Source organism: Cynocephalus volans, chromosome 3 (assembly GCF_027409185.1).
Source record: "Cynocephalus volans isolate mCynVol1 chromosome 3, mCynVol1.pri, whole genome shotgun sequence".
Classification (NCBI taxonomy): Eukaryota; Metazoa; Chordata; class Mammalia; order Dermoptera; family Cynocephalidae; genus Cynocephalus; species Cynocephalus volans.
In genome coordinates this window covers 96,937,002-96,958,658 of record NC_084462.1, presented here as the reverse complement: position 1 = coordinate 96,958,658, position 21,657 = coordinate 96,937,002, and the positions used below count along the sequence as shown (strand labels likewise).

Genomic DNA, 21,657 nt, shown 5'->3' with positions numbered 1-21,657 from the left:
CTCATAGCTGAAGGCCTGGCACAGGCAAGGCGGGTTGGCCCTTTCACTCCCAGTTTACTGCTGATAGGACCAGGTGTGGCTTTCCCAAAGATTTTCAGAACACTGTCAAGAGCTTTACATTATCCTTTTGAGTCAGACATTGTTAATCCACAAAGAAATGCAAGCCAGGAAGTCCCCCTACAACTAGTATGCCTCCTGAGATGCTACCTTGATAAAAGGAAACCAAAGCCCAGCTTGATGGAAGGATGGGGGTTGGGTGGGAGGAGCTGCTGAGGCCCTTCCCAACACAGGCTGACATTGCTGAGTGCCAGGTGGGTCAGTCCTTTGACACATTCCCTCTCATCCTGCAAGGCAGGCATAGCTATATTTTACACATGGAAGAACTGAAGGCTCAGAGAGGTTCCATAATTTGGCCAAGGTCACTCAGCTGGTGGCAGCTGGGATCCAAATCCAGGTGTGATGGGCTCCAGAGCCGATGTCTTTCCATCTCATGGGACCTTTGCTGTGCTGCTTACTATGTCATCAAAATTGCTCTTCTCACCTTGAGAAGGGGAAAGAAGTCCTAACAAAAGCCCAGAGCCTCCAGGGTAACTCAGGATGGTAGGTGAGAAACAAGTTAGAAGTCTTTAATTCCCTAACTGATTCGTTTGCACTTTCAACCATGCTTTGAAAAAGAAAGACCAGTTTTGCTTTCAATGATTTTATTAAAAATTGTACCAACTGATGGAGGGGAAAGATATATATATATACACACACACACACACACACACACACACACATAGATATATGTGAAGAACATAAAGCCAAATACTCTGTACAGTTTAAAAAAGATGGATCCCCATTCCTCTCACTCTTTCCCTGTCTCTCTCTCCCAGAGGCAGAGTGCCCAGACCCCAGGGCAACTAACTTGGGGATGAACAAAATGCTACATTCTCACTGGGTCTCCCCGACAACCCCTGTAGATGCAGGGATGGGGTGGACCGCTGGGCAATGCTCCCAGAGCAGGGAGAAGCGCTGGCCACCTACACGGACAGAGGAACAGTGCAGGCCCCGAAGCCCATATGGGGCTCTGAGCACCTTCAACCGGAGGCTGGTGCATCTATGGAAGGAGCTCAGCTTTCTCTGCGCTTCTCTAAAGGCTCCAAGTCCCCACGAGCCCTAAGGGTGCCTACTGTCCACAGTATACCCAGGAGGCTTCCAAGGCTGACAGGTTAACCCCTTCCTACCAGGGTATCCAACCAGGATGGCCTGCCTCCAAGGGTCCTCATCTACCCAGAGGAACCCTGCAGCTTTCTCTGGGCCAGCAGCTGCACTGATGTGCAGAAGCCCTGCAACACCATGGCCACTGAAGTCTTCTCACTCTGCTACTTTCCATTCTCCGTACCCCACCTCCCCATCAAGTCCCACTAAAAGAAGATAAGCATTCACTGGGGTGGCATGCTCCTTGCTGACCAGGACAGTCACAATGGCTCCACGGCTCCCTTCCCTGAAGGCAGCCCTGGCTACACCATCCCTAATCATCACCTCCCCACCATGCTGGAGTTGCCCAAGGATGGAGCTGGGCCACAGGGGCAGTGAGACAGGTCAGCCAGGTGAGAAGCCCTCAAGACAAGCCTCCCACATAGCTCTGGACACAGACCCACTCCCCTGGAGGCTGAGGGGGGTCACTGGGAGGTGATCTTTTTTCACCTGGATTGAACAAGAGAAGGCCACTGGGGACAGCTCTCCAGCAGCCCAGACTTTGAAACAGGCCCAGGTAGAGAGGCCACACTGAGTCTTCCAACCTCACTGGAAGAGTCAAATGTCTGGTCTGGGGAGTTCCCTCCCCAGATTTGTCTCAGCCTTCTAGAAACCCCTAGTCGGGTTCTAAATTAGAAGGGCTGTTTGACCCTGAATATCAGGCTTCCCTTGCTCCAGGGAATTTCTACAAAGAGGAGGGAGGTCCCTTCCCCAACCCCCACCTCTTGGCAAGCCACAAAAGCCCCATAAGGCTTCAGCTGGTTACAGGTCAGGACCCAGGTCAGACTCTCTTTAAATCTGCTTCTCCACCCCCTCACTAGAGACAGCCAGGCTCCTGGAGGTGGGGGATGGGAGGCGGAGGGGGCCCAAGGGGAGGGGCATATCTCCTGAGGCTGGACTTGAGGAATGTTTAGGCCAACTCACCAGGCGGAGGGGGAAGGGGCCAGTCTAGATCACTAGGCCAATTAAAAACAGCCAGCCAAGAGGAACCTCTCTCCCTCCCGGGGGTACTCTGCCAGTTACCTCTGGGTTTTTTTTTTAAGGGGTGAGGATAGAAGGGGGGTTACATTTCACCCTGGCCTAACCGAGTTCCTTTCTCGGTTTTGCATAAGATGGGGACAGTGCAGTAAGACCCCTTCTACCTGTTCCCAGGCTTGATGTTCAGGTGGCCTTGTCAAACTCTGGGCTCAGTTCTCAAGACAGGCCACAGGGCATCCAGTCTGGGCCTGGCAAGGTCTCTGAGGCTGATGGTTTTGCCCCAGCACCAAGGTCTAGACCATTTTCTCTCTCACTCAGCTCAGGTAGAAAGTCTGCCAAGAGGGGTTAAAAGTGGCCAGTATAAATAATTCTGTTTTTTGGTGTGTGTGTGTGTACCACTCAAGTATACACCAGCAACCTGCCTGTCACAGCCTTCACCCAGGAGAGAGGAAAACAACATATGTCCTATACACATCATGAAATGGTATGGAGACACACAGGGAAGGCTGGACTGCACAATGGGCAGTGTGTCCCAGAACCAGTCTTCATGCCTGTTCCCTGGGCTCCTTCTTAGAAGCAGGAATTCATCTTCTTGGCAGACAGACCATGGTACACACCCTGAGAATATAAATCTGGCCAAGAAGAGGTAATATCTCCAGAATATCTTAGCAGAACAAAACAAAGGCTTATGTGCAGTTTGAGGTCCTCCCCAGGGCCACTGTGAGCACACACGGCACCTTTGTGCAAATTAGGAAAGGCACTCCTTCCCGGCAGATGCAGCCCAACACCAGGGCACACATCTTAGTGAGCAGAACACAGGCTGAATTTCAGTCTCCATTAGCCCCCTCTGGAGGTGCCCTTGTGCAGTGAACAACCTGGCCAACTGTACACCCAGAAGATCAATGCCTCCTTCAGCAGTACTGAAGACCTCCTCTCTGCAGAATCAAGGAGCTTGGGCTTGTTCAGATTTGAGAATCTACTCTGGACTCCTCCTCCAATTTCCTTGGGGCTCCAATGTAGCCCCGGGGTCTTCTCTGCCAAGGGAAGCCATCTTTTCCTTGGGCCTTGCTTCAACTTTAGCACCAACGTTGTCTTTTCTTACATAAGTAAAAATTATCATTTAACATCTAGGTGTCCTGTTAACAGATTCCCTGTGCCTGCTAGCAGAGCTGCCAGACCAGCTGCTTTAAATTCTCTCCATGAGTGCCGCAGCAGGGAGAGAAAGGAGGAAGTTCAGAGGCAGCTGTGATCCTGCTGGGTTCCAGAGCGTGCCCTTCTGGTATAGCTGGAAGCTGATGGAAGACAGGAAATGTTACCCAGCTTTGACAGTTCTGCACGCTAATCATTGTCTATTATTTTAAAAGTCACTTTTCAGAGGACAAAGCCACTGTCCTGGTTTCTTCCTATATCTGACTAGGTGTGAAAGAGGAATGGGGATAAGGGGGAGGAGGTATGTTGCTTTCAAGGAAACCAAAGGGTCCAGGGTCCTCTAGGGCTGACTCTTATCAGTGAGATGGCTGCCACATGTCCCAGCCCCGCTGCAAACCTGCCCCTTTATGCCCTACAGTGCTGATGCTGGGGGTGGAATGTGGTCTGTTGGCTGAGTCTTTTTAATGAAGAGTGGCAAATGCACAAGCACGTTGACTGGCTATTCAGCTCATTTATGGTTGACGATCAGCTAGTCCCAGGCAGCCAGAGGTGGCAGTGTTCTGTACCTCAGGACCCATCCTGGAGCCTCCAAGAGGGGCCAAGTCAGATTTAAGGCCTACCCAGATGTTTGGTTCATTTTGCAGTACATTTGAGGGGTCCTTGGAGAATCCCAACTCTCCCTGAGGTCTATTGGAGGTGACAGGGACTGGGCAAGAATCCCTGAGCCCTAGAGGCAGGTATGGCTGGGCCCGGTGAGAACCCAGACATGGAGCTGGCTGACCAGCCTGGTGAAATGGTCATGTTCAGCTGGAAATCCCCTGTCTGAGGCCCTGGGGGGTCACAGCAGTGTGACCGTCAGGATCACAGCCCCCATCCACAGTGGAACGCTGACAGGTTTAGTGGAACTAGGAGTCTAATCCAGTCTCTTATTTTTTAACCAAGTTCTTGTAGAAAAACTATAGTCCAGTCTCTGGAGAACATTACCAAGTGGTCATCTTCAATAACTGCTAACCAAAGGATCTACTTGTCAGAGCCGTGGGCGTTCCCACCATCACAGACGCATCGGGCTCTCCTTCAACAGTGTTTGACAAAGGCCCCCATTCCTGGTAGAGGCCCTGATCAAGGAAAGAAGGTCCCACTTGGGTATGTTGTATGTACACACTGAAAAATTTTAAAAATAAAAACACAGGAACAAAAAACAACTTCACAAGACACAGTGTCAGTCCTGCCCAAAGTCTTTCCTGCTCAGACCGCGTTCCTGGTGCCCCATGCGAACAGGGCAGCCCAGCCTCACCTAGGACCTGCCCCATTCCTGTTCTCTTCTCCATTCAAAGCGAGGTTGTGTAGGAAGAGAAGGATCTGCCACCACACACGATTTCGGTTCTGCTGGTGCTGAAAAGGAAAAAAAAGTCAACATAACTCCCAAACACAACTTTAGATGAATCCTTATTGTTTCCAGTAAAAGTTCAGATCGACATGTCTCCGAGGCCAGCACTTTAATCCTATCAGTACAATAAACGGGGGTGAGAAGTGGCAATGAGGGGAAGATAGTGGAGTTCCCCCCAAACAATTGCAGTTTGAACATTAAAAAGAAAAGACCAGGCTCTAGATACACTGAGAACTAGAGGATTAAACTTTTTCTCCTGCTTGCAGGATTTTCCAGAGTTTAGCCAAGTGCTGCTTTTAATCAGATTGGCTCCTGAGCCCCTCAAACCTCAGCTGCATGAACAACAAACTTGCTTCAGAGAGAAAGAGAAGAAGTGCCCCCCTCTCCCCCCACTCCAAAGTAACACAGAGAACAAGGGGGAAAGGGGGAGGGCCTCCATCTGCAAGTGATTTGACACTGTGAAGGTCAAAGGGTTAATCTTCAATTTAAACCACACTGCTGAGGCAGCAAAAATCTGATTTCATCCAGTGCAAACATGTGCACGCGCGCGCGCGCACACACACACACACACACACACACACACTTGTGCGCCTGCCCTCTCTCCCTTCCCAGCATCTCCAGCCCAGTGCTGCCCTTTTTATAGCTGCTCTTGACAGTAAGCCATAAATAATCCCTCTTGGAGCGCTTTCCTACTGACTGGAGCCAATTAAACGTTAAGCAAGAACATACTTGAAAACAAAACAAAAACAAAGAATACACACTACCTCTGGAGGTTATCCCAGGTCCTACTGTCAGGCTGGGAAGCTGGGGGCAAAGTTCAGGGATCAATGCTTCCTAGGATTGTGGTAGGTGCTCGGCCCACACAGGTACCATTTCTCAGAGGCCAGCGGGAGCCCACAGGGGTCTGGGAGGTGCTGGAAGAGGCGGTCTTTGTTCTCTTTTTGTCTGCCAGGGCAGGAGGACTGGGCTGGGGCCTCTCCATAGGGTTCTCAGTGGACAAGGGAATAAAAACCTAATGTGCAGAAAGGGGCTGGCTCAGGCTGGACTTGGATTACTTCAGTGGCCCAGTCAGCAAGCAAGTTTATGTGAGGTTTATGTGAGCAAGTTTTAGAGAGGGAGCTGGAGGCCTCCCTTAGGCTGTCTTTAAACACAGCACTGGCCCGCACCAGGCAACTACTAGTGAGATGGGAAGAGGATAGAGTAAGTCAGTAGCACAACTTCAAAGTGAGCCCAGGTTTCTTGGACTCCCAGAGTGTCAAGGGTACGTCCAGCCCCAGCCTCCCTACCCTTTCCCCAGAGAGCCATGCAGATTTACTGGGTTCCCCTTCACCTTGTCCTAGACCACAAACAGAAGAGAGGCATCCACTTAGGCTGACCTCAGGGTCCTGACAACCCAGGTGAACACAGAAGGCTCCACATCCATGGCAAGAGCATTCCTCTTTCCCCTGCAGAAAAGAGACTGGAAGACAAGCCAGCAAGCCGGAGGTACAGTTGCTGCTAGGAGGGGAAGGGAAATCCGGTGTGCCATAGAAGAGGCCTGGCAGACAGCGGCTGGGGAGACTGATGGTTTCCTCATGTTTTGTAAATAAAGAGGAGTAAAAAGAGGAAACACACCCGGCTTAACAAAGTCTAGTTAGAGTAAAGTAGCATGAAAATGGACTCAGCTGCAAACCTGAAGACTTAAGGCCACAGCAGCTGGGCAGAGGGCCCCCCTTCTCCCACACCCCCTCCCCAGCTGCTGCCCAAGACAGGTGCAAAGGTCATGTGGTGGAACAGAAGGAGAATCCAGGAAAAGACTGATCCCTGGAGAGGCCAGTCTGCTGGCATTCCAGATCTCCACAGGTGCCTGTTTGAAAAGGCCAAGCAGCAATAACAACCATGATCATAACAATAGTAGTAACATGGAGGGTGTGTGCCAGGCTCTGTTCTGAGTGTTCCGCATCCGTACTTCTCAAAGTGTGGTCCATGGACCAGCAGCTGCAGCAGAAGCTGAGGGCTTACTAGAAATGCAGACCCACTGAATCAGTATGTGCATTTTTAATAAGACTCCCCGGGTGATTTTGAGGAATGTTATAGCATGAGAAGCACTGTTGTATGCACATTGTACTCCTTTGGTCCTCTCAATAGCCCTGTGAAGTAGGTGTATATTATCATGCCCATTAAGATAACTGAAAGAGTTAGGAAACTTAGCTACCACATAGCTACTAAGCAGTAGGGACTGCATTGAACCCAGACCATTTGGTCCTACAGCAACATCCCTACCCACTATCACTATGCTCCAAGTACCACCATCCATCTCTCTTTATACCAAAGCAGACTCCCTATGCTCCCCTTCACTAAATCATCTTCAAACATGTCAATGGCCAAGGAAGGGAGATCATGATGAATCAGGGCCTGGACCAATCCCATCTCTGTGTGTCTCAAATTTCTCCCAAATTCTATTAATGGAGGCCATCTGCCGCCTGGGTAACTTTCTGGGCCATGAGGTCTCTGGTGATGAGGCAAGAGACAGCAAGCACCCTCACCCCCGTGTTGGGGGACCCAGAAGAAGCTGTTGGCCAGAAAGTGCTGTCAGACAGAAAGGCTGAGGTCTTGCTGAAGGACACAAGCAGGCCCAGGTGCAGGAACCAGCGTTCAAGGGAAGCATCCAGATTCCATGCCTCTGCCTGTGACAGTCCTTAGGGGTCATAAATTTGCAGGGAGGGTTTTATGGGTGGTGGATGATCCCTGGACCAGGAATCAGAAGACCTGGCTTTATGTTGGGATCTTCCACCAACCTGTTTGTGAGTCCTCACTTGACTTATAAGGAAAATGCAGGTGTAATATTAGCTCAGTGGTTTTCAGACCCAATGGTGTCACAAAACCAGCGGAGGTACTATTGTAAATACAGAGTACCCAGACCCCACCAGACCACCTGGGTCAGAATCTCCAGGGAAGGGGCCTAGGAATTTATATATTGACATTTTTAAAATCAGAAATCATTTATTACATATTTTACTCATAAAAGCAATACATGTTAATTGGAAAATATAACAAATTACAGAGAAGAAGGCAAAATCACTCATGATCCTACAGCCTAGAAAAAAACCCTTCATGATTTGGTGTTTTCTTATGTCCCTTTCCATCTCTTCCCATCAAATACCTTGCCCCAGTGGCCAAGCCATAGGTAAATCCTGCCCAGGTGGTTCTGCGGCAGCTAGTCCACAGATAGGCTGTTGGAAACCACTGGGGTACTTTCCAACCCCAGTTTTGTAATCCGCAATTACCTTCAGAATCAAACTTCTGAGCTCCAATGACTGGGTCCTGTCAACCTGCTATAGGGCCTGGGTGGGCCCAGAGACCAGCAAGAGCAGGGCTAGGAACCCACCCACAGACCCATCAGCCCACTCTGGGCACAAGCAGATGCCACATATATTCTACTCAACCTTCTGCCACGAGACAGCCCCCCAGAAGGCCTTTTTCCAAAAGGAAACCAAGCTGCCTCACACCAAGAGAATCAAAGAATGCCCTGATTATGAGGAACAATAAATAAAATATCTTCTAAAAGTTAAACAAAAGGGCCTGACTAGAAAGGAAAGAAAAAGGACTTGAAGGGAGGCCAGTGAGAGAAACAGTAAGGAGGAAGGAAATCAGCATTTGCCGAACAGGATGAAGAACACAAAGACACCAAAACACCAGAGAACATGGGTCCTTCCAGAAGAGGGTGTAGAGGAGAGGGGGAGAAGGAAGGGAAACCAGGAAAGAGTACACTTGGCCTCTGCCTCCCAGGCACCTGGGAGAGTGCCCCGCACATCATCTGAGAGCACAGAGGGCAAACCCTGGAGCAAGGCCTGGCTCGCCCAGCCTTGGCTCAAACATGCTGCACAGAATGCAGGTTCCCAGAATGCAGTCGGGTGCCCCAGGGGTTGGGGGCTGCGGTACAGGGGATGGAAAGCTTACCCCAGAGCCCTCAAATTCAAGCCTAGAGGGTAGGACAAAGGCACGGGAAAGACTAGAGGTGAACGCCCAAAGGAAGGAGACCTAACATGGCGGATCAAAGTGTTCTTTTCAGTTAAGAGGGCACAAGCAGGCCTCAGAGACCTCTGGGTCTTCTTTGGTTCAGTCTCACTTTCTTGCTGTGGTCAGGGGATGAAGGCAGTCAGTTCACAAGTGTTTAAACCCCCAATGAGTACAAGGCTCTATGACTGAACGTATAGTCACTCGTCCTGTAACGGGGAACACAGAGGGTATACAGTAGGTATTCCACAAGTGCACGCTGGACTGACTACAGAAGAGTCAGCCCTGCAAGATAACCAACTTGTCTGAGGCCAGGAACGACTGATGTCTGGCCAGGTCTAAAGATGTACTTGGTGCGATAGTATCAGCCTCTCGCCTGGGGAGAGGCCCAACTAGTAAAAGGCTTTTTTAAAAAAAAAGCTGGCTGTGGTGTCTAACAAGGTTGGATTACACAAATCAAACTCAGTTTTGTCCCACACTGCTTCTGCACAAAGCGTGTTTCCTGCCCTCCCTGGATAAGAGTCTCCCTCTGCCTTTCCCTCTTCGGATCCAATTCACACCCTTTGTGTGTCACTAGCATTCCAGATGCTCCAGCAAGAGCTAAATAACCCAAAGAATGGGAGGAAGAAGCGCAGCTACACTGTCTGTGGCTTTGAAAGAACCTACAACACAAAATGCAAATTTATCAGACAGCAATTTATAGTATCTCAGACCAGAACAGAGTGCTTTACTGTCTTCTCACCTGATCCTCACAAAGATCTGGGACACAGGAAGGGCAGGTATTATGAATCCCATTTTATACATAGGGAAGCAAAGACTCAGAAAAGTCGTCCCAAGCAAATTAGCTGGGAGGGAGGTTATTCAAACCATTGACTTCTGACTCCAAAACTATATTCTTTTGCCAAAACATTACAGTGCATTTATTCACATTATGAAAATAGTACTAGCTTTTCAAAGCAAGTCATCACTGGACTGCTCTTCTAGTATGTTTAAAGACACTGTTTCCAGATCATGAACTATTTAGTAAGGATACTGTGGACCAGAAAAAATAACCTCTCAGAGGCAGAGCTAACTGGAGATCAAACAGAAATAAAGCCAGAACTGGTCTAAAATGATAACTTCAGACCATGTTCTGAAACCATGCTCCATTTCTTTAAAATGCAGAATTGTATACCAGGGTACTTCAAAAAGTTTGTGGAAAAATAGAATTAAAAGATATAACGAATCTTTCTATGAACTTTTTGAAGACTCCCTCATGTACTCCGCAGGGTGATCGCCATCCACTGAAGTTCTCCTGCCTCTTCCCTTTCCCCTGTCATCCTCTACACGCCCCAGGCCAAGGCTGAAGGAAAGAGCCTTGCCGATGAGAACAGGAACAATGAGATAAGAGAGACTTTAGGAAAATTCCACTCAAAAAAAGTTGGAAAGATGTTTTTGTTCAATTTAGCAAGCTTTTATCAAACACCCAACTGAGCAAAGAGTTATGAGGCACAGAAAGATGACCGAGATATAAACCTTGTTCTCAATTATTTTACAAAATAATGGGGAGAAAAGCAGGAACACAGAACTAAGTATTACATGAGGCAGAACCAGGTCGGGGCAACCTGTGAGAGCTCCACTGTACTCTTGTTTTCTGGAATGCGCTTGCTGAGGGGCAAGCAGACCATGGTTTTGGAATCAGTCAAATTTGTATGCGTCCAAGCTCAGCCAATTACGGTATAACTTGGGCATGCGACCTCACTTCTCTGAGCCTTGGTTTCCTATACAACAGGGAAAGTGGGGACTAGAGGTACAAGAGTGCTGTGGTGATTAAGTAAGAAAAACAGACATAAAGCACAGGGCCTGGTGGCAGCACTGAGCAGGCTTGCTCTTCCCTGGTGAGCACAAGGAAAGCCTGGGACCGCCTCACGACCTTGAGCCCTCCCCTCCACACACTCTGCTCACAGGTCCTGCCCCAGAGCACCATCTTCCCAGCACACACAGGAAGTCCCGGGGAGATGCCTGACTTTCCACTCTGACACTGGCCACAGCAGCCAGAGGCAACTGGGCTCAGAACTGTAGGCTGCCAAGCTGAACCAGGGATTCTGAAACCTAGGGGGTAGCCCCTTGGGCCCTGTGGGCCCACTGCGCCAGACTGCTTCTGACCCAGACTCCCAGGTAACACACTAAAACAGAAAAGGAAAAAAACCTCCTTACCAAGAGCTTCCCCAGCCCAGCCAGCAGGGCTAACAGGATGTTGATGCCATCACGGCAACGCCAACTGCCAATAGCTTCTCCAAGGAAGAAAGGGGAGCCTGGGGCCATCCAGTCCTCAGTCAAAGATGCCGGGCTTCTTCTAACACAACTAGAGGACACTGGCTCCAGCCACTAGGGGCTGAGAGGTGGGGGTGGGGGACAGGGCTGTACTGCATGCACCACCCATGCCCCCAGACCCTTGTTCTGCACCTCCACAGCCTGAAGGGAGGAACTACTGAGACATCTATATAGCTGTGGAAAAGCAACCCCAACTTGGGCTCTGACTCTCAACTTGGGGCCTTTGCAGCTGGCTGTTTTTGTCCCATCTGAGGCCAGTTTCCTGGACAGGACAAGACAAACTGGTCAAGGAAGAAGGCTGGAACCTTTCCTTCAATAAACAGGCTGATTGTTCTAGTCAAGAAACGTGCCCTCTTGGCTGCCAGATGTGGATCAAAGGCAAACCAGACATTTTTCTTTATCTTTCTTTCTTTGTGCCTCACCCAACTTTCTCCTTCCATCACTACTTCCCCCCAAAAAAGAAAAGCCAACTCCCATCCTCCCTCCCCACCCCCACCTGCTATGGTGGGGAGGGAAAGAACTGTCCAAAACTACAAGGCCCTTCTCCTGGAAGAGAGAGTAGTCAGGTGCAGAGTGTGTGGGGAACTCGGCCTCTAGCCTGCCACGCTGATGACTCAGAAGCTAAATATAGCGAGCGATATAAACAGAGCCAGCCACAGAGCAAACACAGGGCCCCCAGCCCCAGCCCTGGCTCTCACGCACACCACACTCCACAGCCCCTCCCCCAGCCTCGCTCTTCCCTGGCAGTGTCCTAGGTGGACCGCCCACTCCTGGGACAGAGGCTGGCTCCCTAGGGACCCTTCACACTCTATGGCAAATCTCTGGGGCTCCTGTCCAGGGTTGCCCCATCTAGAGCCTGAGCAACCTTAATAGCCACAGTCTGAGCTCCAGAAAACCACTGACCAAGGAAAGCATCCCAAAGTGTCAGGAAGCAGTCAGAGGCTCCCTGAACAAGAAAAGATCCAGGCTGCTGTGCAGAGAAGCTGCTAGTTAATAAACTATGCGAACACCAACTTGGGTACAACTTCCAAAAGAGCTCCCCAAGAACTGTAAAGCCAGATCCAAGAGAAATCCTAAAGTCATCTTTTGACACACTTCCAAAAGCATCCAACTGTCCATACATTAATAGTTATTTGTATTGCAATTCCCAAAGGCCTTTCACATCAACTCTGCAAGGCAAGTATTAGAAACTGATTCTTGGAGAGGTTAAATGATTTGCCGATGAACACAAAACTGGTAAGTGGCAAAGTTGGGATTTTAACCCATATCTGCCTGCAAGTCCAAGATCCTTTCTATGATATAACAACTAAAGATGATTTCAACTGAGTGACTGAAAGTTTTCTCAGATTTCATTTTCTACAAAGTCTAATTCCTATACAGGGAATTCGCAAACCCAATTTTTCTGAATGGAGCTGTCCCTGCTCCAAGTGAAAAAGCCATTTCCAAAATGAAGAATTCTAACCCTCCTGTATTTTACTCACTTGACAGTCAACAGTAGCTACTTTTTGATGAGTCTTGGCTTCTTAATGTTGCCCAGAAATACACCCACGAATTTCAACATGGATCATTGGGACAGGCGACTTTCCCAAGGGGAGAAGATAGCAGATACGGCCCCTCCTCAGGCCCATGTTGGAGAAGACCACGGCACAGAGAATGAATAGAAATTGAGACTCAGACCTTCTGGCCAGGGCAGCCCGTGAGCTCAGATAGGAAGTGAATCTGCTCCTCCTTCTTCCATGCAGAAGCTGATGGACATGGAAACACCACAACACCACCCTTGTAGAGCCCAAGTCAAGGTAAGTCACTGTCAGCAGACCATCAGGGTCCCTGCTGCAGCTTGTCAGCTCACAGAGCAGCAAAGAGGGGAACCTTCCACTCCCGATCCAGCCAAAGGAAGGTGGGATGCAAGGCAAAGTTTGGAAAGGCTTTTACTTCCACTAACTCTGCCTCTTATTCTCCCCAAAGAGCCGACAGTGAGCACCCCGCTGACTGATTTTCTGCTTCCAGTTTCTTGTCTGTGGGTGCAGGGAAGCCACACTCGACTGATCACTTAGGTAACTAGGGAGCTCCTTGGGAAATATGCTGAGAGGGTGTACATCCTGCACAAACTGACATCTAAGGGAATTTAGAACCTGGTGAATCTGGGTTCATGTTGATACACTCAATTTGCCATAATGCCATCCTACCCCATCGTCATACCCCCTCACTCTGCTCCACAGCTCCAAGTGAGAAGGTTTCCCCTGATGCAGAAAAAAGAACAACTGATGTCTGTAACCAGGAATAAAAGGGGGGAACTCATACTCCCTATAGGAGTATGGACCAATGGCTATTGTCTGGCCCCAGGACACTATCCCAGATCTGGAGGGAAAGGAGGTGGTCAGGCCTCTGTAAGGTACTTACTGCCTCTTGGGTTGCCACTCTCTGCTCTCTAAATTCAGCCCACGATGACAGGGAATGGCAATCATTCTCTGAGGAGAAAAGTATAAGGCCAAGGCCATGACTGAACAGCAGGGACACTGATTTCTCTGGATGGGCAGGTAGAGGAGAGTTCAGGGGAGTTCAGGGGAAGCAGCTCTGCTCAGGAATCAGCTTGGCAGGTGGTGTGGAAAATGAATTGTGAATCAATAAGAATGAATGTGGGGGATAATCAGGATTATACACACACAGAAGGAAACAGCATTAAAGAACATCTACTATATGCCCAGAACTTTCATAGTTTCATAGTCACTTAATCTTCACAATGAAATTCTAATAGAAGAGCACAAGTGCTCCAAATGCCTTTAGCCATCCCCCTAGGCCTTCCCACAGGATAGTTCCCATGAAGATCTGTGAACAGGATTAGTGGAGAAGAGGGGGTTAAAAGCAAGAGGACTCTGGAGATAATTCACCAAAGGAGAAAACAGAAAGTCTGGCTCTTTGTAATGGAAAAACCAGTTCTTTCTCAGCTAGGAAGGCCTCACTGGCCAGCCTCCTGCCACTGCAAGGTGGAAGTAGGTAGCTGGCAGGAGTGAGGGGCACAGGGAATTAGGGAGCCAGTGTGGGTGAGGTACAGGGCAGGGGAGACTCTCAGGCAGTTCTCCAGTTTCCCTTCTCCCCAGCTGGATGGTTCTGGCTAAGAGGTCAGCACCCTGTGTAGAACTGACCTGTGTTCTCAGAGACGCAACCCTGAACTGGGAGAAATGATATCAATCAAAAAAGAGCAGGGTTGGACCTTGGGATAAGGGCCTACTCATCCCGTTCAGAACTTAGTCAGGAAGAAAGCCCCCCAGGACTGTGTTCTAGTCCTGTGCCAGGGCATAGCTGGGCAAGGGAGGCCTCCCTGCCTGCTCCCAAGCCTATGGGGGCTCACCAATGGTTGGGGGAATATTCTGGGAAAGAACTGTTGAGAGAGATCAGATTTTGTGAATGAAGAAAGCTGCCTTTCAGATGGTCCTTTAGAAGAGTCTAGGAGACCCAAAGCCACTGTGTCCTCCCATCTTCTGTAAGTACCAAGACTGGAAGCTGGGAGCTGGGCTTAGCCATAGGCCTGTACAACCAGGGTGGAGTGAATGGGCAGGAAGGAGGCCAAGAGATTGAAACCAAGAATCAGAGTCAGTCCACACATGGACTGAAGGGGAAACTCTAAGCCAAGTTTCCACTAAACAATCAAAGGAGGGAATAGGGACTGGAGCTCAGGCCAGAGGAGGCAGCCAGGCTGCTGCCTTATTAAGCATAGGGCCGCCCTCCCTTCCTGAGAACTAAGGGACTGGGAGAGCCTACCAGGACCAGGTCTAGTCTCCAATTTCCCTCAGAACTCCTTGGCAAAAGTCACTAACCATATCTAACCCCCATGGCCTGTTCTCAGGAAACCCAAGGTCAATTCCTCTTCCTCTGGGTGCTGGAAATGGTTTGACCTTAAATCAAACCTACTACTACCAATAAGTCTCCTCCTGTCACCTGAAGTTACCCATCTAACCTCAGGGTCTGCTCTGAGCTCCAAGTTGGTTATCTGCCCACTTTTAACTTATACTCCATAACAGCAGGGTCTTAGTTATATATTCTCTTGATTTCAAGACACACACACACACACACACACACACACACACACACACACAGCCTGCTGGACCAGGGACATAGTCCCAGAGGTAGAAATGTGTTTCTTTCCAGGTGGCATGCCTTTGCTTCAGCAGTGGTTGTACTAGCATGGATCCAGCCTTGGGCTCCTCTCCCTGCCTTCGCAGCCATCTATAAAGCCAGTCCAGAAACGAAGGGTTAAGTGCCGAGGGGCCCCGCCCAGACAGCGGCTGCTGGGCTGCTGCGGAACAGGACAGCCTCCAGTCCGTGGCACGGAGGCTCCTCCAGCACGAGCCTGCCAGCCGCCGCCTTTGTTGATGGACTCTGCCACATGCTCGGCTGACACGCAATGCTCCGCCCTGGCGGGGCCGGTGCCAGGCTGCCGGCCAAGCACCCAGCCAAGCGCCTGGCCGGCCGCCGGTCTGGAGAGACTCTCTGAAGTACACTCTCCAGAGTCCCAACCCCGTTTCCCAGACAGAGACAGTGAGGAGTGGCCTCCCCAGCTGAAAAGTGTCAGGTTTCAACTGGTTCCACCACTTTCCCCCACTCAGGCCCCATCCCTTGGCCTGGTTACCCGTTTCCCACTGGATCTCAGCCAGGCACCCCCCAACAGCCCAGACTCCCTGCAGCACCCTGAAAATCTTCCCCTTTGGTCTTTGGGAGACAATCCCCCAATCCTGACCTTGAGAAGAGACAAACTGTCAAGCAAGCCTGCAGAAAGCCACCCCATTCCCAGGGAGGGATCATAGCCTCTCCCGACACTCCACTCTTGTGGAGCGTGAGCTAACAGTGGGCAGATGACCAACTTGGAGCTCAGAGATGAGGGCAAGAGTGCTCATCCAGTTGGGCCCATCCAGTCCACGGGAATCACAACAGCCAAGGCCAAAACTCTGGGACCATATCCCTGAGGCCTGGCAGAGAGAATTGCTGACAAGAGGACAGAGGCAGCCCCGGGCCCCTCAGGCCTGGCAGACTCAACCCCTCCTCCCCCCAGCCCCCATGCCTACTTGCTGCATATGAAGCCGGTGGAACTGGTCTGCAATGCACTGAAGCTTTCGGGCAATCTGTACCTCTGCACGATGTTGCCACTGCCCTTCACGGGGCTGCGCCCCGAGGGGCAAGCCTGCAGGAAAACTGGCAGCGAGAGGAAGCCGGTAGCCAGCACTGCCTGCAAAGACAGAGGACCCACATCTCAGCATTCTCCACAACTGCCCCATCCTCCCCATGCCTGCCACTCCTGGCCCAGACTTGGGCTGAGGGTAAACCCTAGTATGGGAAGGGAGAGGAATCAGCATGCCTTTATCAGGGCATTCTGCCAGGCTTGGACAGCCTCCTTGCCTGATGCCCAAGTATATAAAAGTTGATGCTGGGAGGACAGAAGGTAATGGCCCCAGCCTTCCCTTCAGTTCTCCATTCACCGTCAGTGCCATGGCAAAGGGCAGGGTGGTAGTGTGTAGGGGGGAACATGCCAACCTTCCATCCTTATTTATCAAGCTACACTTGACCATAATCTATTATTCATGTAGTAGCAGGTTGAAGCTCTTCTCTGGAAAAGCACTGGAGGCAGCTCTCCACAGGTCCTGGGATGAGCAAAGCAAGGAACACATTAAAAGAAAACCAAAAATTGTCTTCACTTTTATTGTGCAGTAGAGGAAGTCTGGTCTCAGCTCCTGAAGCTCTGGGCAGCAGCACAAAAATTAGGGAGGGAAAACTCCTGGGACCCACAGAACAGACTCTCTGGAGGCAGCCCGGGCAAGACCGCTAGACCCGAGCTCCACACTTACCGAGTGCTGGCATTAGAGCTGCCGCTAGGGGCGCCAGCCTGCCCGTCTCCTCCGTCCTTTCCCTTTTCCCTGCCTGCCGGCCTTATCCAACTTCTCAGGCTCCCGCCAGAGTTGCTCTGCCAGAACTGCCCTATGGGCAGTTCCCTCTGGGAATAACTGAGACAGCTCCTCAATCTGCTCCATCAGACACAGCAGGACTGCCTCCAAACCTTTACCCTCCCTCCATAAGCTACAAGGAGAAAACAGACTGTGTGAGCCTGCCCTTTTACCAAAGGAGGGCATGTTTCTCATAAAACAAGCCATTGAAGCCCACAAATGAAGGGGTCTTGTTTGATATAGCATTGGAAAGAGCCCCTCTGCTGGCATCAAGCCCAGGCAGGCCCATCTTCTTTCTCCAGTTCCCCTTCCAAGCACAGAAAGTCCCATGTGACAATTTGAGGACCACCTTCTGCCTTCAGGAAACTTCCCTCCCAGAACCAGCTGGGTTTTTCCCTTCAGTGTCAACAGTGAGTCACAGATCCCCCAACCTTTTCTAGGGCAACACGAGCCACTTTATGGAAGGCAAATTACTACCAGGACACAAAAGGCTGGGCCACTCAAGGGGCACAGCTTGTAAAAGGAGATACCATAAACCCAAGGGTCCTTCCAGGAAAGAACAAAAGAGTAGAAAGAAACGCAAAACAATTTGCCCTTTTGGGGGCCTGAGGAGAGCAGGTGAGGAGTAATAATAGGCAGAAAGGCAGAAGATTGAAAGTGGAGGAATTAATAGCCCCTGCTGCTCAATTTGGGGAAGGAAATAGCAAAGGGCAGGTTTGGGGAGGGAAAGTACCCTCTTTTCCCCCAATTTCTATAGTAAGAGTCCTGAAGCTAAGAGCACTCACCATAAAAGAGTCGCTGGGGTTCCTCAATCACCCCACAAGGCAGCATGACACCCTGGCTCGGGGAGGCTGGGCTGAGGGTCTGGGTAGCTTTGTCTTCCTGGCTGGTGGGTCGAATCCCAGGGCCACAGCAGTGAGTGAGAGGGAAGAGCTGAAGCCGGCTAAGGGGGCAGTCCAGCTGACTCTGGGCAAGCAGGTCAGCAGAGAGCAAGCTCCCGGGCTGCGTCCCTGGCTCCCCATCCTCTGGTTGGAACACATCATCCTCCAGCTCCTCCACACAATGAGGTGGCTCCATCTCCCCTGTGAGGGAGCAACGCAGGCATCTGGGATGCTGCCCCACCCAAGGCACACCTGGAAGGACTTCCTCTCCTGTCTTCCTGCTCCCCCTTCTTATTTGAGGGAGCTGGGCCAGATACTGATGACATACAACCCTGGTAAAAAAAAATGCACTGCCAAAGGTGACCCCCCCCCCCCAAACGTGGACTGCCTCAATGTTCAGGGACTCTCCACACCTCTTCCCTGGGCCCACCCAGAGCCAGCCTCCCTGGAACTCTTCTTTTGACCTAAACTGGTCACGATGTTTGACTCTGACGGTTGTGAGGAATAGTGGGGGTAGGATCAGCTGCTACAAAAGCATGCAGGGTACCTGGGAAAATATAAACAAGACTAGCCTCTAGAAGTGGCTGTGGGAGGGCAAAAGAGTGCTGTGACTGGCTGTACACAGTGCTTATAACAAACAAATCACACACATGATCACCACTCTAAGGAGTAACCTCCAAGCTCTCATCTCAGTCTGAGATGAGCTCCAGACTCAGCAATAAAAATAAAAGCCAGCAATCCTAGGGCAGCCAGGTTCCCTCCAAACTGGCTAAGCCCCGCCCTCCTGCCCATGTACTCTAGTCTCCACCCCCTGCTTGCACAACACAACAGGCTATGCAGTGTGGTAAGACAGTGTCCTGGGATAAGGGACAAAGACCCAAATTAGTCATTGCAGCTGCTCATTCAGCAGCTCTCCTTGAGCAGAGTAAAGCTGTCTGCCCCCACAGGTTGGTTCAGAGGGTAGGTCCAGCCACTGGCAAAGTGTCCAGCCTTCCCCAGCACAGTCTACTCAGTAGTCTCCACAACTTGTCCCTACAGCCAGTATACCATTCCTGCCAGCGCTGAACCTGAGATTGGTGCAGGCTGCCTCACAGAAGGAAGTGAAATTCAGCCATCTCTCTGTGACTTCACTCACTGCCTGTACTATTCAGGTTGTTATGAGTTTATCAGTGATAAAGAAGTTCCTCTTGCTCCATCTGATGGCTCTTGGAAGTTTGAGCTTGGAGGCACCCAGCATTGTGAGCTTCCAACCCTGCCCCCTACAGACACACTAGGAAGCCCTTAAAGCCCAGAGAGCATCCAGAAGCATGAATGGTTAAAGATACAGAGAGACAAAGTTCGTTCTTGTCAGATTCAATTAGAGATTCCCCGGAGTTGTCCCCAGTCTCTTGCCTTTGAAGGACAAGCCAAATGGTGTGTGGGTTGAAGTACTTGAAAGGAATCTCAATTAAATTCAGAAATCCTGCCTTTCCCAGTTGCAAGCTCTGAGGTCCTGGCTTCAGCCCTCTAATCACCCCATCCAGTCCCTGAGCTACCTATGATCCTGCCTCTGTCCTATTCCCCAAGACTGAGGAAATGCCTGATAGGATGGCAAAGCAGACACATGGTGTTCTTTAATAGTGTTTCCCAAAGCAAGGGGGGAGGGGGCTCCAACTTATCAGCAACAGGAAGCGAAGTTTCCTGATGAAAAGACCAAGTGCTGTTTTGCCAGTCACCTGGCAGGGGCTCCCATTCTGCTCTTCAACCTCCTCTCTGCAGGCTGGCAATCCCAACTTAACAAGGGGCTCTCCAAAGCCAATCACAAGCAGGAGTCATTGTCTTGGTTTTTCCTTTTAAGCCTATCACCTCCCCCCTCCCCCCAAAAGCCCCAAAGTTCAACTCTTGCCTGGACTGGACGGTGGGGGAAGTGCAGCCAGAGGGTGTGGCTCTGCAAGGCCCGAGGACCCCTCCCGCCCTCCACAGGAACTGCAGGTGGCTCTCTGGTCGGTGGGAGCCTCCAGAGGGGTGCTGAGCAAGGTCAAGTGTAAACTGGGAAAGGGTGAAGAGACCTTTTCCTCCCTTTTCCCCCCTTTTCCCCTAAACTGAAGTGGTGATGTCCAGACTGGTTGGAGAAGGCACTTCCTGAGAACACTGCCAGGGAATGCTTTATTCCTAGCAAGGGGAATTAAAGCCTGCTGGAGCCATCCCAGACCCTAAGGGCTCCTTCAAACAGGGATGCTGAACTCAGACTCCTCTTCCTCTTAGGAGAAAGACACCCTGAGCTTCGACAGCAGCTAAAACCTAGGAACACACACACCCCACGCCCCCCCACACACACCCCACGCCCCCCCCACACACCCCACACGCCCCCCCCCCCCCACACCCCACACGCCCCCCCAGACCTGGGTGACTCCAGGAGAGAGTCTCGGCCTCCGAGTCGTGATGCCAGGGCTCCGCGCCAGGGTCCAGCGTGAGGAGCACTCGGGGGCTTGGCGCCCAGACTCGTTTGGGAAGGAGGAAAAAAGCCCAGCTGTTAAGGAGAGGAGCCCTCAGACTCCGCAGGGAGGCAGGACACCCCACAACTCCCTACCGTAACCCAAAGTCAGACCCAGAGGCAGGGCTGTTCTCGGGTGCCCAGGTCTGCTCAGCAGTGCACCCCAGGCTCCACTTCCCACCTGGACCCAACTCTTTGGAGTCTCAAATGCTACCCTCAAGTTCCCTCTTGGAGCAGCGCACCCAGATGTGGGTTCTGCACCCCATTCGCGCATCCCAGCACCCCAGTTCTTCATGGTCACCTCAGACGCCCGCAGCCCAAACCCTTCCCGGGCCCCCACGCGTAGCGCGACTCCACTCCCCACTTCCCCGAGGAGATGCGATCCAACGCCGCCCGGCCCCCGGCCGCTGCCCGGGTGCTCACCGGGCTGCAGCGGGAGGCGGGAGGCGCGGGCAGGGGCGGTGGCAGCAGCTGGCGGTGACCCACGCGTGAGGAGGCCACTCCGCACCTCGCGGTATTGTTTCCAAAATACGCCCGCTCGGGGCATCCCGCAAACAGCTGATAAGTCCCCGCCTCCCGGCGCGTCACGCCTACCACTGGCCAATGGCGAGTGGAGCCACAAGTCCCGGGCTGGGCGACTGCCAGGGACGGTCACGAATGTACGAACCGTCCCTTGGAAACATTGCAAGGGGCCGAGCAAAATTCCGACCCCCGCCAGAAGCGCAATAGGAGCGCTGTCGCCAGCGCGGATTGCGTTCTTAACACAGGCTCCGGAAGTGCCAGACGGTTCCTGAGTTCTCTATTAAGTGAGGGCGGTGGGGGAGCCAAAGTGACTTTTGTCTTCTCTTTCTCGGGAATGGGCTGAATAATTGCGGTGCATGCAGGAAGGGAGGGGAAGAGGAGAAGGGGAGCTATCAGACGCGGCCGCCGCCGGACGAGCGCAAGGTGCGGGTGCCAGTGGACCCCGGCCTGGTGGCAAAGTGCCCTCCCGCCTGCCGGGCTGGTCAGAAGAAAACTCCAGAACTAAAGCTGTAGGAAGCATGAGGACGCGTGTGTCTGACGCTGTTAGTGAGTGACATTCGGATAAAACACATCCCAAGGAGCCCTCATGTCCTTTTCTTGACTGGGTGTAGACACTGACAAAGTAAGCATCTGGCTGAGGAGAAGAGAGATCAACAGTGCAGGGGCTGCTTAGGCAGCTGACACACATCCTGTTCATGGCAGCATCTAGAGACCGTGCTGGTGCTGCCAGGAGGGCAACATGTCTCCAGATCATGCACGATCGGCAAGGAAGTCTATGGGCTACTT

At 51.4% G+C, this 21,657-nt stretch overlaps 1 protein-coding gene across 5 annotated transcripts; it reads right to left on the bottom strand.

Annotated features, from left to right (window-relative positions):
• Positions 1-639: 639 nt before the first annotated feature.
• BMF (Bcl2 modifying factor) lies at positions 640-20,896 on the bottom strand. 5 transcript variants are annotated; one of them, XM_063091651.1, is made up of 6 exons: positions 20,773-20,896; positions 20,258-20,356; positions 17,781-18,077; positions 16,123-16,283; positions 4,661-4,758; positions 640-3,509 (listed from the first exon to the last, which is right to left on the bottom strand). In XM_063091651.1, exons 1-6 carry the CDS (start codon positions 20,894-20,896, stop codon positions 3,404-3,406), a joined length of 885 nt encoding a protein of 294 aa, XP_062947721.1. In that variant the 3' UTR covers positions 640-3,403. The 5 variants fall into 5 exon arrangements, with proteins under 5 accessions (XP_062947721.1, XP_062947722.1, XP_062947726.1 ...); XM_063091652.1 differs by having other exon boundaries at positions 16,186-16,283; XM_063091656.1 differs by having other exon boundaries at positions 20,258-20,385; positions 20,773-20,892.
• Positions 20,897-21,657: the final 761 nt, after the last annotated feature.